The sequence below is a fragment of the Leucoraja erinacea genome, chromosome 19 (genome assembly GCF_028641065.1).
Source record: "Leucoraja erinacea ecotype New England chromosome 19, Leri_hhj_1, whole genome shotgun sequence".
In the NCBI taxonomy this organism is placed as follows: Eukaryota; Metazoa; Chordata; class Chondrichthyes; order Rajiformes; family Rajidae; genus Leucoraja; species Leucoraja erinaceus.
The window spans coordinates 16,469,905-16,489,839 of NC_073395.1; the positions used below are offsets into that span (position 1 = coordinate 16,469,905).

Sequence of the window (19,935 nt, forward strand, 5' to 3'; positions counted from 1 at the left end):
TTGATCTCACTCACCTCATTGACCTAGTGAAGCCTGACCCTGCTTCACCCTGTGTACAGAGTGACCTCTCGCTCCATTCTACTCTGATCTTTCTCTCTTTAGCCTTCTGCACTCTTCCAATGAAAGTCAACATAGCTGGAAGAAAATCACCAAATTAAGAGTTACGTTTTCAAATAACCTGCCTCTGAGCCTGAGCTGGCCAACACTGATGCAATGTCTCCTGTAATAATTGCTTGGATTTTCTCTCCTTAGATGCCAAGTGTTCTAGTTACTCCAAGTTTTCACTTTTCAGATTTCCAGGGACTGCTTTGCTCTGCATCTCAATCCCAGCAATGCTTTATTTTCTCTCCTTTGCCCTTGTTCACCCTTTATTTACAATCCCTCCATTCAGGTTTGGAGGTTAATTGGCTTCTGTAAATTGTCCTTTGTGTTACGATAGAACTAATAATGGGTGATTATTGGTCGGCACGGGCTCAGTGGGCTGAAGGGCCTGTTTTCATGCTGTGCCTCTAAATTAAACTGAACTAAAATGTAAAGCTTGTCTGCAGTCAGATTTTCAGCCTCATTATAAAATGGCATTTCTTATTTATTCAGAAATACTAGATTTTTCTAAAATAGAAACCGTAGATGCTGGTGAGATTCAGCAGATCAGGCAGCATCTATGGAGAAAGAAACAGGATCAATCTTGGCTTTTCCCATTCATCGCCCTGTCTTTGACTGCAACACTGGCATTAGTGTCACCTGGACAACACTGGACATCCTATCGCAGGTATTCCCTGTCATCAATGGACCTCTTACGTGCTAAGGGTGAATTTACCGATCTTCCATCGACCTCTTTACTGTCCTTGCGTTTTTGTTCTCTGCACTTTCCCTGTAGCTGTAATACGATTGTCTGCACTGATTCCTTTCTCACTTTGCACACTACCTGGTGTACTCGTGTATGGTATAATTTGCCTGGATAGCATGCAAAGCCAAGTTTATCACTGTGTCACAGTACGTGTGACAATAATAAACCAATACGCTTTGATTATTCACCTTTCAGTTCTGAACCTCAACATCTAGACCCCACTGAGAACACCAGTGTACCTAGTGACCCTATGTACAGAATGACCCTTGGACCCACTGACCCTGTGTACAGAGTGAATCCTGAACCTGGTGACTAGTTCACAGATTTATCCCAAACACATTGACCCAGTATGCACTGTGTCCTCTATTCACACAAATGTAGTGAGCTGTGTGACCTTTTCACTAACCCAGCATTCAGTGCGGCCCCTCTTTGCTCTAATATCGTAATGTGTTATCAACCCTGTGTACATTGACCACTGTCTGCACTGCCCCAGTGTACAGACAACTGACCCTCTGAATGGTGACCTCTGACCCTGTGTACAGTGACCACTGTCTACTGCCCAGTGTACTGTGACCCCTGACCTAGCGGCCTGTGACCAATGTTTGCACAACCCCAGTGTACGGACCACTGACCCTATGAACTGTGACCACTGAACCCACTAACCCAGTGTACTGCACCCTCTGACCCCACTAATCCAGTGAACTGTAAGCACTGTCTACATTGTATAGACCACTGACCCTATGAGTTATATAGAGGCCTCCGAACAGTAGCCTAGTTATACACAAGCCTCCAAACTAACCAGGATGTAGGGTACAAATTACATCAGGAGGTACAATTAGCATGTCAGAAAGGCAATGTTACAGTGGTCATGGGTAATTTCAATATGCAGGCAGACTGGGAAAATCAGGTTGGTACAGGATCCTAAGAGAAGGAATTGGTAGAGTGCCTACAAGATGACTTTCTCGAGCAGCTTGTAGTCAAGCCGACTGGGGAAAGGGCAATTCTGGATTTGGTATTGTGTATGAGGAAAAGATTCAGAAATCAGAGATGCAAAGACACTTGGGAATGCTAGTTGCAGGATTCCCTAAAGGTTAATTTGCAAGTTGAATTGGTAGTAAGGAAGGCAAATGCAATTTCAAGAGAACTTAGAATATAAAAATTGGAATGTAATGATGAGGCTTTATAAGGCACTGGTCAGACCATATTTGGAGTATTGTGAGCAGTTTTGGGGCCCATATCTGAGGAAGGATGCGCTGGCATTGGAGAGGATCCAGAGCAGGTTTACTAGAATGCTCCCGGGGATGAATGGGTTAACGCATGATGAGCGTTTGACCGTACTGGGCCTGTACTCGCTGGAGTTCAGAAAGATGAGGGGGAACCTCATTGAAGCTTTCAGAATTGTGAAAGGCCTGGATAGAGTGAATGTGGATAGGATGTTTCCACTAGAAGGAGAGTCCAGGACCAGAGGGCACAGCCTCCAAATAAAATGACGTTCCCTCAGAAAGGAGATGAGGAGGAATTTATTTAGTCAGAAAGTGGTGAATCTGTGGAATTCATTGGGTATTTTCAAGGCGGAGATTCTTGATTAGTTAGGGTGTCACGGGTTATGGGGTGAAGACAAGGAGAATGGGGTTGAGAGGGAAAGATAGATCAGCCATGATTGAATGGCGAAATCGACTTGATGGGCCAAATGGCCTAATTCTGCTCTTATGACTTACGAACATCAACTCTGCTCGCTGTGGAACCTTCAGTGTTACTACTTTGGTTTGCTGACCTTGCTCCATGTTTTGTCCATCCCTAAACACATTAAATTCAATGAAAAGTCCCTCCCCATTGCATGGTCTCTGGCTGTTGTGAAGTAAAACTCCATTAACCTGGCACACTTAAGACTTCTGGTAGTGCCAAATCAACATGTTTTCTAGACTATTAAAGTTATTCCTATTACTACTCCAATACACTTGAATTTATCATTCATGTTACATAGTATTATAACCTTTCAGTGAAACTATTAAGTTTAAAGGTTATGCAGTGACCAGGATCCTGGTGAGTATCGGGAGAGTGGGGGAACCAAGACTGTAATGAATTTCAGGAGAATGTGGGAACTAGAGGCCGGAAAAATTTCAAGACATGCTATGAAACAACACTTGGCGAACAAAGTATTGAGCCATCCTATTTCCCAATGTTCAGATAATAATTGATTATTGGAGTTGTACTGCAGCTGTATAAAACATTTTTGGAGAACTGTGTGTAATTCTGGTCACTGCATTACAGGAAGAATGGGAGATTTTGGAGAGGGCCACCAGGATATTGTCTGGATTGAAAAAGTATTTGTTCTAGGTAGAGTTTGGACAAACTTGCACTGTTTTCTCTGCAGGATTGAGGGGGTGACCTGATAAAAATTATGAGAGGCCTAGATAGGGCAGTCAGAACCTTTTTCTTAGGATGAAAATATTAAAGACTAGGCCTAGCTTTGTCAGAGGGAGAAAGTTTTAAGGAGATGTGCGGGGCCGGTCTTTTCACACAGTGGTGGGACACTGGAACATGCTCCCAGGGGAGATGTAGCAGCAGGCATATTAGCAACATTTAAGAGGCACTTAGACAGACGCTGGAGTAGACACAAGATAGAGTGAAATATTCTCGTATCATTACAGAGTAGTGGGCGCAGAATACAGCTACTCAAACATAATCATTCCAATATTGTTATAGCACTGGATTGGGGTTCATATCTCCGTGACTGCCTCTTAGACTCATAGAGCACAGAAACAGGCCCTTTGGCCCAAATCATCCATGCCAATCAAGATGCCCATCTAAGCTAACCCCATTTGCCCATGTTTAACCCCTATCCTGCTTAAGCTTTGAAATACAAGAGGCACAGATGCTGGAATCTTGCATTGAAAAAACAGTCTACTGGAGGAGCTCAGTGGCCCACATATGGGCACATGGAGGGTAAAGGATAGTCAGGGTCTGTCCATTTCCCTCCACGAATGTTGGCTGTCCCACGGAGTTCTGCAGCAGATTGTGTTTTTTCTCTCTAAACCATTCTTAACCATGTACCTGTCCAGATGTCTTTTATGGAAAGAAAATGCTGGAGTAACTCAGCGGTAGAGGCACCATCTCTAGAGAGAAGGTTTTGGGTTGACACCCTTCTACAGACTGAGTCCCGCTGAGTTACACCAACATATTGTGTCCACCTTCGGTTTAAACCAGCATCTGCAGTTCCTTCCTACACATATGTCTTTTAAATTCCATAATTGTACTTGGCTTTCTCTGGCATCTTGTTCCATAGTCGCATCACCCTCTGCATGAAGAATTGCCTCGCGCATTTCCTTTAAATCTTTCCCCGCTGGCCGTAAATCTGTGTCCTTTTGTTTTTGATTCCCCTGAGAAAAAGAGGGTGCATGCAGCTTATCTAAACCCTATTGGTTTTATACATCTTTATATCACTCCTCAGTTTCCTACAGTCCAAGGAATAAACCCTTAGTCTGCCCAACCTCTCCCTATAGCCCTGGCCCTCAAGATCTGTCAACATTCCCATAAGTCTTCTCAGCACTCGTCCCAGCTTAATGATGTATTTCCAACAGCAAGATGACCAAAACTGTGCACAATGCTCCAAGTGCATACTCTGGTACTGTCTTGTACGACTCCATTTGCCATTCCTCAGCCCACTTAGCTGATCAATCTGCTGTAATTATTGATAATCTTCTTCACTGTGATACTACTCTTGATTGTCCTTAATTGATTTTACATAGATTGTAGTACGGTCTTCTATCCTAGATTGTGCTTGTATGGTTTGATTGTACTCGTGCGTTGTATAATTTGCCTGAATGGCCAATAGTGTACTTTCAGGATGGTGGAGTAGATATGTATCTGATAGAACTTTAAGCTTGGCGTTGCAGTTATGAAACAGAATTGCCCCAACAGGTGTGGGGACATTAAACGTGATACAAATTGCTCATGAAGAGAATCTCATGCTCGCTTCCCCACCGTGTTGCTCTCTTTAGGAGGATCGACTCGCACACCCGAGTGGAAATGTCAAAACCTTGACTGACAAGATCTTGTCCAAATCTGAGATTAACACTGCCGGACTGTGCCAAGGAGTGAAGAGACAGGTAGAGGCTGGTGGCTGAACAGGATGGGTTGGGTCAGTGTGAAATAGAGACTGGGTAGATGAGGAAACGTGTGTGAGCATTGGGGGGGACAGGAGGAGAGGCAGAAGGAGAACATTCCGCCCCTTTTGTCCTATTCTGCCATTGATTAAGATCCTGGCTGATCTGTAATCGCAGCACCCATTATTATATCTAAAACCCCATCGATGTCTTTCATGCTGGGGTTGGGAATGCCAAAGATTCACCTTCCAGGGAGCGTTACTATTTACACACATATATACACACTTCCACATGCGGCGGTTCCACATGCATCAGCAGACGCAAGAAAAATCCACTCTCTCAGCACAGGCAAACAGACATGCACGTGAACATGCACACTCCTCCCCACACACACAAATTCCATCCTCCTAACTTATTCCATCGTCCCAAAACACACACACACGTGCACAATTCTGAACTGTATAACCTGGCGAAATAAATCAGGACTAGATAAAATGCTGGATAAATTAATATTATTTGAGGGATGGAAGATAGCTTAAGTTGGAAAAGTTTTACCTGCTGCTTCGTTATTGCAACACAGGATGGATGGGTGGTGTTTGTACTAGGTGCTGGAATGTGAGGACCTACGGGTCTGGGCAATAGGACAGGTTCACGTAACTTTTCTTTTAAATCATTGTTCTTCCTTGGTTTTATAAACAGACAGAGCAAGTAAAGCAAGGCATTTCTGCTGCACTGTAACACACTCATTGGCCTCAGCCTGAACATTGTGATCTATTCAGGATCTCACACCTTCAGGGTGAAGGGACTGGAGCAGCGGCAGAGATTTGCCGGGATGAGGTATCACGTAGCCCGAGTGCTCCCAGCAACCACTGAGCTCACCAGTCTCTGCCACTGACCTATATTGAGGTCTCAGACTGCCTCTTCTCACAAGCGGCCCGCTCCCAGCAGGCACTCTGCTGCCGGACAGCCTCAGGATGTCCCATTGCGGGATCACCCTGTGCCACAACTTGCTTGACCACTGGTAGTCGGGGGCCACTCAGACATGCCCTCTTACCTCTTTGTCTCCAGGCCAACTGCAGTCAGCTTCTGCTGGCTCGGCATGTGCAAGCTACTCTTGGTCCCCATTCCTTCTTGGTGTCTCTTGTCAGTCAATAAAATCGACACGGAGCCCCCCCCAAAATTGAAAAAGACAGCAACCATTGTGCTTAACAAAAAAGTTAAGCACAATGGTGTTTGTATTTCTCATCACATTGAAGCAACTTATCCACGGCAGTTTCTGCCAAATGGGCAGCTTCTCGATGTACAACAGAGATACAATGTATTTTGGGGAAAGCAACTGTTGTGCTATTTGAGATCAATGCAAGGCAGAAACATACAGAGATTTGGAGATTAGAATAGTCTCTTGTATTTCAGTCCACTTTGGACACTGGGTCCAGTGGGGAATTTCACTGAGGTAAGTAGGTCAATGAATGACAAATAGAGATTAATCCAGATAAGTGCAAGGCTTTGGAAGTGAATCTAGGGTAGAACGTTCACAATGAACAGCAGAGCTCCGGAGAGTATTTTACAACAGAGGGACTAGGAATACAAGAATAACGTTCTCTGATAGTGGCATCCCAAATAGACAAGGTGATGAAAACGGCCTTTGGTACACTGGCCTTCATCAGTCAGGGCATTGAGTTTGGAAGTTGAGACTATATGTTGCAGTTGTACAGGATATTAGTAAGGCGTTAGCTGGAGTATTGTGTTTAGTTTTGGTCACCCTGCTAAGGAAAAGATGTCATTATGCTGGAGAGAGCACAACAAGGATTTAAGAAAATGTTGCCAGGAAGGCCTGAGTTTTAGAGAGAGCTTGGGCAGGCTAGGACTTTCTTCTTTGGAGTGTAGGAGGCCGAGGGTGATCTTATGGAAATGTTTTAAATCATGAGAGGAATATATGCGTGAATACACAGAGTCTTTTGCCCCAGGGTAGAGGAATCAAGAACTAGAAGGCATGATTTTTAGATGAGAGGGCAGAGATTTAGTAGGAATATATGAGTCAACATTTTCAAACAGAGGGTGGTAGGTATATGGAAAGAGATGCCAGTGGAAGTAGTTGAGGCCGGTACATTAACATTTAAATGATACTTGGACGTACATAGATAGGAAAAAGTTAGAGCAATGTGGACCAGACATGGGCAAATGGGAATAGCTTAGAAAGGAAGGACATGATTGCATTGGAATTGGAGCATTTCATTATAAAGAGAGACTGGATAGGCTGAATTTGGTTTTCTTTGAAGCGTTGGAGGCTAAAGGGTGACCTGTATTATGAGAATTGATGTGTATTAAATGAGGGCAGGATAGGGTTAAGAGTGAGGAACATTTTCAGAGATATTATAGGTGGAGGGGGGTGGATATTATAAATAATTTCCCCCTGGCAGGGGTGTTTGAGATGAGAGGACATGGGTTTAAGGTGCAGAGGTTTCGCGAGGATCTAATGTGTAATTTTTACACACTGAATATGGTTGGTTGGAAGCTGGAATGCTGCCTGAGGTAGTGATGGAGAAAAAAACTGTCACAGTGTTTAAGAAGCAACTAGACAGTACTTGAATCACAAAGACGTGGATTAAATGCAGGTAAATGGGATTAGTGTGGATGAGTCCAGTAATTAGCTTGGTCCTGATGGGCCAGAGGGCCTGTTTCTCTTTTGTAAAGTTCTATGTCTGTGGTGAATTCTATGCACAGTTCCATGGAGAAAATTATGGAGGGCTGTATGGAGTGGTCTTTGATGAATTTGCTGGAGAGTCTAAGGATGATCTGAAGAGTCATTGAGTCCTTTGGCACAGAAACAGGCCCTTCAGCCTATCATTTCCAGGCTATCAAATACCCATCTACAATGGTGTTTTAAGAGGGAACTGCAGATGCTGGAGAATCGAAGGTTACACAGAAAAGCTGGAGAAACTCAGCGGGTGCAGCAGCATCTATGGAGCGAAGGAAATAGGCAACGTTTCGGGCCGAAACCCTTCTTCAGATCTGTCTGAAGAGGTTTTTCAGCCCGAAACGTTGCCTATTTCCTTCGCTCCATAGATGCTGCTGCACCCGCTGATCATTTCCAGCTTTTCTGTGTACCCCATCTACAATGGTCCCATTTACCAGCACGGGTCCATAGCCATCTATTCCTTTGCAATTCAAGCTCTTGTCTAGTTTGTTCTTAAATGAGAGAGTTTCTGCCTCCACCACCATTGCATTCCAGATTCCAATCATTCTCTGGGTGACAAAAGGTCTTCCTTACATCCCTTCCAAACCTCTGACCCCTCACCCTAAATCTATTCCCTCAGTGTTAAATACTTTTGTAGGAAAATGATCCTCACTATCCTCACTCTATAGCGGAGTCAAGGGATATGGGGAGAATGCAGGAACGGGGTACTGATTGCGGGTGATCAGCCATGATCACAGTGAATGGCAGTGCTGGCTCGAAGGGCCGAATGGCCTACTCCTGCACCTATTGTCTATCAAGTCCTCATCATTTAATACACACCCATTCTTGCCTCAGCCTCACCCATTCTAGGAAGACAAACCCAAGTTATCCATAGTCTCTTCATAGCTGAAATGCTCCATCCCAAGCAACATCCTATTGAAACACCTCTGCACCCTCTGCAGCACAGTCACATTCCTCGATATAATCTGGTGGCCGGACCTGTACACAATGTTTGAACTGCCCAACCAAGGTTTTATAAAGCTATATCAAGACCTCCCTGGTCTTATAGTCCATTCCCCAGATAATAAATGGTCCTTTTTGTGGGGCCTCTTAAACTCTGTATCAACCTTCACTGTCGGCGTCCACGATCAAGGCACAAGAGGTTCCTGCAACAGAAATGCAGTAAGGATGGATCAGAACTGTGGAATTCAGTGCGGTTTATGGAGAACACCACCCACAATGGTGAAGGAATGTTGGACAGTGAAAGGGGTGTTTAAATTAGCAATGGAATTTAGGAAAGGGAAAGAGATTCTGGAACGCAGTGAAAATGTAGGAGGAGATTTTGAAATGGGGTGAGAATATTTAACAAGTATTTGATATTTTTCCAAATAAAAGATTGGTTGTAGCGGAATGATTGCAGAAAGTATTTAAGGAATGGCGTTGAACGGAAAAGAGAGCAGACCAGATGTTTCCTGGGTTGGTGGGAAATGGTGATGGTTGCCTCACGGATCTTCCCACTTGTACATGGATACAAGAGCAGTGTTATTGGTGTCTGGAGGAAGGAACAAGTTCAAGTTCAAGTGAATTTATTGTCATGTGTCCCTGTATAGGACAATGAAATTCTTGCTTTGCTTCAACACACAGAACATTGTAGGCATTTACTACAAAACAGATAAGTGTGTCCATATACCATAATATAAATATATACACACATGTTGAAAAGTTGATAGAAGGAATGGAGAAGATGGTGACGAGCTATGGGCAGCTTGGCAGAGGAATAAGTCACAACACAGGCAGCAATCGGTAGGGAAACAAAGTCGACTGCATTGGAAAGCAATGGTGATAGGAAGTGTAGAGGTTAGCAATGTTGACAGTGTTGGGGAATTTCGAGATTTCAAGAATGCAGATTTTAAAGCTATTGGCGGAAGCAAGAATTTAAAAAAGTAAAATGTACCAATGGAGTTCTGGGTTGTAGGAGATGTTGAAAGTTACAAGGCCTGTACTATACTGCATTTGTGGGCACAGCTTGGTCATTGGGACTAAAGTCCTGAAGATGTCATTATAACAAGGGTGTTAAAGCTTTGGAAAGGAGAGGGATGAACAGACCATGGTGAATCGGTGAATCAGTAACCAAGGCCACAGTCTGCAAATTATTTCTTGAAGGCCTTGAGCTTTCGTTCAATGAAGAAATAGAAATAACCCGAGAACAGGAAGGAAAGTCCAGGAAACACTCAGCAGGTCAGGCAGTATTGGTGGAGAGTGAGAAAGACTGCCAATAATTCGAGTCAATTACTTTTCATCGGAACCGTCAGTGTGTGAGTTTGGATGTTGTTGCAGAGAAGCAGTACCTACTTGAGAAGTAAGATGGGAGAGAACCATGGGGGTACCAGAGGCTCCTTGTGTTGTGAGTGAAGAAAGAGAAAGCACATCAGTGAGACCAGGTGCCAGCAGAACATCATCTGGTAGAAATCACTTCATTGAAGCGTCATGAAATTATACAGCACAAAATAGTCCTTTCATCCCAACTCGCCCATGCTGACTAAGGTGACTTCCTGGGCTAGTCCCATATGTCTGCATTTGGCCCATATCCCCCTAAACGAGGCGATTGTGTCAACCTTCACAAGACATTGCTTCAGCCACAGCCAAAATATTCTGCACACTGGAGGCTGCAAAAACTCACCAGAAGCAAAGGTGTACAGCTCAGAAGGAAGTAAATCTCTCACTTCCCAGCTCTTAGCCGGCTAGATTTCAGCTGTTCAGGTACTATGAAGAGTTATTAAGGCGGCAGAAGTTTGTGGCTGGTATATTAGGTTGGATTTGCGGTCGGATGAAGAACGTATCATCAGAGCTCAATGAGCACAGACAACTCAAGTGAACTCTTTTCAGATCCTTTGGAACAATCTGGATGCCAGTTGACTGGACCATTTTGCGATGTAACTTTCAGTACGAATTGGTCGTTAATTGGGTGTTAAAACACCTGCAAATCATCCCATTTTCAAACAAATGCGAAACATTTTTAAACAAATCCTAATTCTCCCATTTTTTTTCCTTTTGTTTGTCTTTGCCGTGTTCCGTGTACGTTGCACCCATGTATTGCCACCATTACTCTGTTGCTTGCCCACTGTGTTGTCCTCCTCCTCCCTGCTCCCCCACTGCATGCTCACAGCGGCCAAACCTCTCATCGCAGGAGCATCCGTACAGCAGACAAAGAGAAGCAACACCACATGCTGCTGTTCCTCAATGGAAGCAGGTAAACATACATCTATATTCTCGGACCCTTGGTATCAACCCATTCAAAGATAGCCTTCGGGCCACAAGAGAAAGCACATCAGTGAGACCAGGTGCCAGCAGAACATCATCTGGTAGAAATCACTTCATTGAAGCGTCATGAAATTATACAGCACAAAATAGTCCTTTCATCCCAACTCGCCCATGCTGACTAAGGTGACTTCCTGGGCTAGTCCCATATGTCTGCATTTGGCCCATATCCCCCTAAACGAGGAGATTGTGTCAACCTTCACAAGACATTGCTTCAGCCACAGCCAAAATATTCTGCACACTGGAGGCTGCAAAAATTCACCAGAAGTAAAGGTGTACAGCTCAGAAGGAAGTAAATCTCTCACTTCCCAGCTCTTAGCCGGCTAGATTTCAGCTGTTCAGGTACTATGAAGAGTTATTAAGGCGGCAGAAGTTTGTGGCTGGTATATTAGGTTGGATTTGCGGTCGGATGAAGAACGTATTATCAGAGCTCAATGAGCACAGACAACTCAAGTGAACTCTTTTCAGATCCTTGCGACAATCTGGATGTCAGTTGAGTGTGGACCATTTTGCGATGTAACTTTCAGTACGAATAGGTCGTTAATTGGGTGTTAAAACACCTGCAAATCATCCCATTTTCAAACAAATGCGAAACATTTTTAAACAAGTCCTAATTCTCCCGTTTTTTTTCCTTTTGTTTGTCTTTGCCGTGTTCCATGTACGTTGCACCCATGTATTGCCACCATTACTCTGTTGCTTGCCCACTGTGTTGTCCTCCTCCTCCCTGCTCCCCCACTGCATGCTCACAGCGGCCAAACCTCTCATCGCAGGAGCATCCGTACAGCAGACAAAGAGAAGCAACACCACATGCTGCTGTTCCTCAATGGAAGCAGGTAAACATACATCTATATTCTCGGACCCTTGGTATCAACCCATTCAAAGATAGCCTTTGGGCCACAAGCGGGTGAAGGTGAAGGTGAGGGGCCTGGAGTGTAATAAAAACGTGTTGATGGTGTTGAATGAGAGGAGGTCGGTGTGCATAAACACGGCTACAGACTACTCTGACCCTATTATATGCTCTGTACTGTACAATCTTCATCTGATAATGGTGGAAGTAGACACTGGCGGAGATGTGCACTTGGAGTGAAAGTGTTCTGTATTGTCATCCGTCTAATTCCTTCAGGAGCACAGAGAGTGAAGAGGAATTTGGGTAACTTGGTATTGCTGTGTATCAGCACTTGACTGAGCATTGCTGTCTCCGTTGTTCTGCCTAACACCTGTCTTCTCCCCATCTTTCTGGCTGAAGGGAAGAGACATGCGGCAATTGCAAGTGTGTCCCAAGATGATTGTAATGCTTCCCTGGCCTGTTCCTGGCCCCTTACGATGCAGACAGGTGATGTCACAGCATGGCATTACTAGCTTCACCTGCGTGTTTGTGGCTTTAGGTGCTGATGTTTGATCCTACTCACACCTGCCCATTGTTTTCCCTGGGTATCCTTGTAGTTCGCTGGGCTAAATCTTTCAGCCCTGATCATCTTCTCCATTTTTGGATTTTATTGACAAGGGCCCAGATCTAACCTTAAATTTTAAGTTCCGCATAGCTCTATGTGTCAACGGGATGATTTGTGGCCTTGACTTAAGGTGCATCAGATGCTGTATAACAAGCCCTGCTCCAGTTACCAGAGATTGATTTGTGCAGTGTTTGCCCGGAGACTATTAGGTAGAACTGTTAGATGGAGGCTTCACACTGTTAACCTGTGCTAATCCTTCCCTAGAAGAGTTAGATAGCGGATTCTAGAGAGAGAACTCTGTCCTTAACCTTAACTTACACACCCCAGACTGTAGTCAATGGATCAGGTTAGAGGGAACTTTGCCAAGCCATGCCTCACCTTCTCTGGGAAGGTTTGTTGGTGTAAACGGATCATCTAACTGACTGGCCCTGAACTGAGCTGAGCTGCCCTTTCACACAGCAGCCTAGTTCAGGATACAAGCCTGCAGTGCCCGAGCCAGTCCCAGGTCCAGTCAGGTATTGCATGGATCCTCCGATCCCATGGGCAGTGGATTCCAAGTCGCTCTTCCTCTGCTCTGTGCTCAGATCACTTGCTGTACGTCAGCGCGCTCCAACCATTTGCTCCAGTGATGTACAATTGTCCATCTTCCTCTGTTGCCAATAAACATTTGTTCTTCAGGTGCAGGTTCAGTCAGCAGGTACACAGCTGATCACAGGCCAGAACCCTGTGGCTCCCCCTGCACCACCACTCAGTGATCCCCACCAGGTATGGCAGGGCTCTGTGGAAGCATGACACTTCCCAGTGTGGTTGGACAGCTTCTTAACTCGCTACCACCACTAGCAGTGAGCTGACAACAGCATGCCGTGTGAATGAATGAATGCATGGTGTTTGGACCTATGTGAGTCGAGGATCACTCTCTGTTGTGTGTGACGAGTGCTAAATATCACACTTACTGTTAAGTATTGCAGTGAATGTTTGACATACTTGATCTGTGTTAAAGCACTTCTGTAAAACAAGTCTCGGTTCTGACCAGGAATCCTTAGTCGCACTCACTGCTGTAACAGTGGTGTCTGGCACACTCTCCATTCTGTGTTACAGATGCCACGTTGGACAGTGTCATGTTACAGGAGTCTTGTGTTACTCATTGTTCCATGTTACAGGGGCCATGCATTATAAACACACCCTTTTGTGTCACAGGAGTCTTGTGTTACGTTGCTCTGTGTTTCAGGCATCATGTGTTACACTCACTGTAACGCATGAACCCTGTATCATGGAACAGTGTAACACATGACTCCAGTAACAGTGTGCGTAACCCATGATTCATGTAACATGTAGCAGTGAATGTAACGCTTGATCCCAGAAGCTTGGTCCAGGGGTCATGGGTTACACGTGCTGTTCCATGTTACAATAATCATATTCTGTGTAAGGGGAAGCATGTGCCCCAGTCACTATTCTACATTACAGGAATTGCATAAAAATCAAAATATAGAGTTGCCGAAAATCTAAAGCAAATGGGAAAAATACTAGAAATATTTAGCAAATCAGGGTTTTTTGCCACCATTCCGTGTTCCAAAATATTTATTGGTTGTTGTGACATCTTTACAGTTGCTCCTGATCCATGCTGTTTGTATCTTACTCCTGCTGTTGTGAATCTGTGTGAGGTATCTATCACCGATACTGCTCAGCTCTCTGATCCATCTGGCACACTGGCTTGGTTCCATGTGTCGGAATTACTGCTGATGCTGCAAATCACACTCCCTTGTTCCATTGCCCCCACTCCTCACTCGCACCTTGGTACATTCTGTCACTGAATCTTCTGCTCTCTGACGCCGAGAGGGGATACGGCACACGACACGGGCAAAGCAAAGCCAGCCAACCTTGTGAAGCCGTCCCTGCTGATACCTGGGTGTGAGGGCCGTCTCCACAGACTTGTCAAGCAACAACCAAACGCTTGTCATCACAGAATCCTGCTGCTGATTCCTTTGCTGTAATCCCTGGTGATGTCAGAGGCAGCACTGGCAGCGCTCCAGGGTGCGACGTCATTTGAGCAGGCTGGCCATTTGCTGTGGGTTGTAGTTGCCAGGCCAGGACTATGGTGTGAGCGCCTGACTTCCTCACCCATCTCCTTACAGTAGCACAGAGGCAGCGTTCATTGTGTAACCATGTGTAACCTCATGGTCTGGCATCCCAAGTCAAGGAGCCAAGTCTGGGTCAGCGAACAATCCCAGATGGATTGCCTCGGACTGAGGGATGTCACCACACGGTCAACAGTGCTACAGACAAAGATGGATCAACCCCATCATCACAGTAGGGTCTGACAAAATCCTCGAGTCCACTCACACAGGACTCAGCTTGAAAGACAAGGTCCCCACGGCACAACAGCACGCAGCAGAAAGTGGTTGCCAGAGACGCCGGTTGCAGGCACATCGGTTGCCGGAGAAGATGGTTGCCAGCGATCGGTGGTTTTCAGACACGGTGGATAATTGTTTTCCATTCATAACAGTATGGTTATAATGCAAGGCTGTGCATCCTGCAGACTTTGCTGCCCTTTCCATCATTGCACACTGGCCAGGGTGGGATGGAACATCCCATAATCGCCTGGTTAGGTGCATTGGTCCACCCAACATTTCCTGCCCCACCACCGGTGAACCACGCCTGCAGTCTGATCCATTAACAATGTGAGCTGCAGCAGCATGCTGAGGCATCTCCAACCACACCACCCTAACCTGTAATCACCACCACCCAGAGGGACAAGTGCAGTAAACACATGGGAACACCCCAACCCCCTGCTTCCCTCTACATTTCACACCTCCCCAGCTTGGGAGACGATGCCATCACTGGGTCCCAATCGTGGGACCACCTCCCCACTGCCCCTTCATCAGAAGGACTGTCAGTGGTTCAAGTACAGCAGATGGATCAAGGCCATTGGAGATGGGCAGTGAATGCTGTCCAAGTTGGCAACACCCACATCCTGGAAATGTATAACAAAGTCACCCTTCAGTTGCGGGAATCTTCAGACCCTTTGTTCTATGTTATGGAAGTTCTTTGTCTCTCTTCTGTTCTGTGATGTGTATGATCTGGACAATGTTAGAGTTGTACAGCATGGAAACAGTTCCTTCAGCTCAACTCATCCATGCTGACCAAGATATTATGTTAGTCTGATGAAGGGTTTTGGCCCGAAACGTTGCCTATTTCCTTCGCTCCATAGATGCTGCTGCACCCGCTGAGTTTCTCCAGCTTTTTTGTGTACCTTCGATTTTCCAGCATCTACAGTTCCTTCTTAAACATTATGTTAGTCCCATTTCCCTGTGTCTGGCCAATATCCCTCTGGGCCTCTGACCTTCATGTTAATCATTGTCTTATTATTCAGTCCAGTGATAAGACAGGAAGATTACCTGGCTTTCAACTCTCTACTGCTTCGTACTCACCTCTCTCCCCATTATGTGCACTCAGTGAGGTTACAGTTCTGTACTTAATCTGACGTCTATCATACACGTACGGTTGGCCAGCCCTGGGCCAGGTACCCACATGGTGTGTACTCGAGGCTCACTAATACCAATAATGGTTTGCTGTGGTGCATGTTTAATTTTGTTTTCTAATCATAATGGAAGACATGGAAAACGTGAGCTCAGTGAGACCACGGGTAAACGATGATCATTTTGCTGTATTTTTGTCAGCATTCATTTAACAAACATTTCTGAACTGTTCTCATTCATGTATTTTTCCATCTGATTCTTCTTCCGCTGCTAGTTCCTTGCGAATCTTCATCCCCTGTTTATTCTCATATTTGCACTTATCTCCTCTCTCCTTTCTCCTTTCCACTTCTCCCTTTCCCTGCTCCTCTCCTCCTCCCCCGATTCTCTGTGCTTCTCCCCCTTCCCCACCCCACTGTCTTGTGGTTGATTAGCGGAGTGTCGACGGGTTCACAGGGGGAGTGAGTGGACTGTCTGAGCAGATAGCCAGAAAGCTTCAGCAGCAAATTCAGCCTGTGCGCCCTGTGGACAGGAAAGAGTGGGTAAGCATTCTCCTGCCAGTGCAGGGCTGTTGGTGGGGCAGGTACCACATGTCAAATGTTCCACTGCAGGGCAGCATATAGCGAGGTGGGCAGAGGTGGCTGGTGTACAGTGGCTACAAGTCTAGGTCAGGGTTGGGTGTAGGGATGGGGGGGGGGGGGGGGGGGGGGGGGGGGTGGATGGATGGATGTTGGGTGCCTGGTGGGGGGGGGGGGGGGGGATGGATGTTGGGTGCCTGGTGGGGGTGAGGGGGGGGGGGGGGGGTATAGCGTTCTGGCACATTGGGGTGCAGGGTGCTGTAGGGGGTGAAGGTGGGTTGTAGAGTCCCAAGGGTGTGGGGATAGTGGGGTGTGTGGTCTGGTGGTGGTAGGGGTGGGATGTAGAAGCCTGGCAGGGGTGAGAGGGTTGTGGGAGAAATGGTGGGGATGATTGTGTGCAGGGTGCCTGTAGGGGGTGGGAATGGTGAGCAGAGGTGGTGGGGGCGGGGGGGGATTGGTGTGTGGGTTTTGTGTAAAGGTGAGAGTGGGTGCAGGGCCCCAGGGTGGGGGGGTGTAGGGGCCACTGTGGATGAGTGCAAGGGGCCCCAGTGTGGATAAGTGGGTGCAGAGACCTGGTGTGGGTGAAAATGGGTGCAGGAGGTGGGGGCGGGGGGGAAGTGCTGTCTTGGGGGTTTAGGGCATTGGCTTTGCATGGGAGGGGCAGCGTGTGCATGTAGGCCATGAGATCTGGCGGGCCAGAGTCTAGCAGAAGGCCTCCATGACAATGGTGCCCAGCCAATCGTGTAAAAGACCTGCAGCACCTCACAATCCAGCCCTGCCATTTTGTGGAGTTTACCGGGAATCTCATCACTGCTGGAAACAAGCAACCTCCTGGCGTCAGTCTTCCAGTGAGTGGGAGCTGATCAGAAGGCCAGCCTCGGGGCACGGCTATAGCCTGACCACCAGAGGGGAAGTTGTGGGTAACGTGGTGGAGGGGTGGAGTGGCCAGGAGTCTCCACCAGCTTTGCCTCATAAAAAGAAATGCAAAACCAAAAGATGCAGTCAATCCAAAAGACAGACATGAATGGTCAGAAACTCTGTAGGTCATGGAGCATCTGTGGAGAGAAATGTTCGTGTCAACACCATTTCATCTGAGCCAAACAGCTGAGTATTTCCAGCTGTTTTATCCGGTGAAGAAGGCATGCTCATTCACCTTTCCAAACCTCAGCACTCCAGCTAATTAAATATCTCAGAACCTTAGTCACTCTTGGTTGGAAATACCACAGCCTGTTTGCGGCCATTAGCTCTGGCAGACCAGTAGGAGGGTCACTGAGGAAGATAGGTAGTGGCCTGAGTCATATCACAGGATGGGGCTGGACTAGTTCAGGACCTCACTCGCACGTCAGTCTGGACTAACGTGCGTTATCTCTGCTCTGTGGCTGGACTTTTGACCAGGGACATTCTTATTTGGGACATTAGAAAAAGTTTACTGCTCCCTTACTATCAGAATGAATAACACGGCGTATACCATGGAACTCTTTCTTAATGCGTCAGGTTGCATTCCATAGGATGTAGTCCAGATTTTCCAATCTACGCTGAGGATGAACTCTCAATCTTCCAATCTTCTTGTGACCCTTGCACTTTGTTCTCTAATTTTCTCTATCGCTGCAAGGCTATTCTTCACTCTGTTTGTTGTTTGTACTACATGATGTTCTCTAGCATATGGTATGATCTGCCTGGTTAACAAAGTTCAAGTCAACAGGGTTTAATTGTCGTATGTACCAAAAACAGAACAATGGGATTCTTGCATCAGCAGTTATGCACTGTAACTCGGTACATATGACAACAATGAACCAATACCAACACCAGGCGACAGTCCAGCTCTACTTGCAGTTTGGTTGAGCTTAATACAGCTGCTTGAAGTGCTAGAGCCACACAATCAGGCTGTGACCCTTTACATAGACCCAGTGAAAGCTGAGTCATGCCTTCCTGGGGCAAAACCGGTATTTGAGGCCAATAAAAAGGCAAGAGATTTGCTGTGTAGGAAGGAAATGCAGATGCTGGTTTAAAGTGAAGATAGACACAAAATGCTGGAATAACTCAACGGGACAGGCAGCATCTCTGGAGGGAAGGAACGGGTGATATTTTGGGTCGACCCTTCTTCTGACTGATGTTAGGGGAGAGGGAGATACATAGATAAGGAAGTGTATGGTGTGAAAACAGGACAAAGGGGATGGAGATCAAGGAACATGTAGAATAGGTCATTGTTAGCTAGGAGAAGGTAACAACAAAGCAAACAGAGATAATATGTAGTCGGAGTCCGTCAGACTGGTCGGGGAACAGGGAAGAGGGGAGGGATGGAGAGAGGGGGAAAGCAAGGGTTACGTGATTAGATAAGTCAATGTTCATACCACTGGGGTGTAAGCTGATTAGCTTGCTGGGAGCAGTTGCTGTCGGAGGCCTGGGTGTGTAGGTTGGTGCTCCAGTGACAGGTCCCTGGTGGATGTGATGGAGAAGGAGGTGGGTGGTTCACGGGCCCCTACTCGCCCGCTGCTCCATCAGTCTTGCTGCAGTGATCTGTCTGTCTCTTTGCAGCACTCAACGAAGCGGAAAGAGTTCTCCTCAGAGTTCGGCGGCAGTGATGTCTGCTATTTCTGTGGGAAGCGTGTCTACGTGATGGAGCGGTTGAGTGCTGAAGGGAAGTTCTTCCATCGCGGCTGCTTCAAGTGCGACTACTGCTGCGAGACCCTCCGCCTCTCCACCTACGCCTTTAACCCAGAGAATGGTAAGACCACTGCAAAAACCATAGAAGGGCAGAGCAGGAGTTTTAGATGGCATGCCTCAGGGTGTTTTTAAATTGCAGAAAAGTGGCAGCTAATCTGAGCAGCACCAGCGGGAAAGTGAAAGTGCCCAGTTAATTTATTTTTGTGAAGTTAGCTGAGTTGAAAGCTGCTCAGGCTTTCAAGGGGAATTCCCATGTCTGAATAACATTGCAAATGAGCCAACTTGAGAGATGGACCCAATCTTGGTTAAGTGTCTATGCAGCAGACCAGCATGGGGATGGGGGGGGGACGGGGGGGGGGGGGGGGGGGGGGGGGGTCATCTGAGAATTCAGCTAAACACTCCTAGGCACAAGCCTGAGCTGACAACCGATTCCTTCATACAAAAATAAATCCTCTGCTCATTATTACATGGTGACCTACATTGATTAGCGGTGGCATGGTGGTGCTGCGGTAGAGTTGCTGCCTTACAGCGTCAGAGACCCGGGTTTGATCCTGACTAAGGATGCTGTCTGTGTGGAGTTTGTACATTCTCCCCATAGCCCACGTGGGTTTTCACCAGTAGCTCTCCCCCTACACGCCAAAGATATACAGGTTTGTAGTTTAATTGGCTTGGTAAATTTGTAAATTGTCCCCAGTGTGTGGGGGTGATCGCTGGTCAGCGTGGACTCGGTGGGCCGAAAGGCCTGTGTCCGTGCTGTATCTCTAAACTAAACTAAATTAAACTATTACTCAGCTGCCCAGTAACGATCGCTAACCATGCAT

At 46.4% G+C, this 19,935-nt stretch overlaps 1 protein-coding gene across 9 annotated transcripts in view; it reads left to right on the forward strand.

Annotated features, from left to right (window-relative positions):
- The window catches only part of LOC129706261 (F-actin-monooxygenase MICAL3-like), a 206,920-nt gene that overhangs the window by 114,161 nt on the left and 72,824 nt on the right, over positions 1-19,935 (forward strand). For 8 of the 9 annotated variants that reach the window (XM_055650399.1, XM_055650403.1, XM_055650402.1 and 5 more), the window contains one exon: positions 595-737. In XM_055650399.1, coding sequence (XP_055506374.1) covers positions 595-603 — 9 coding nt within the window. In that variant the 3' untranslated portion in view covers positions 604-737. Of the gene's footprint in view, positions 1-594; positions 738-4,848; positions 4,957-10,796; positions 10,881-12,194; positions 12,282-13,077; positions 13,165-16,306; positions 16,415-18,985; positions 19,176-19,935 lie in introns of those variants that run through there. The other variant, XM_055650410.1, reaches the window with a different exon arrangement.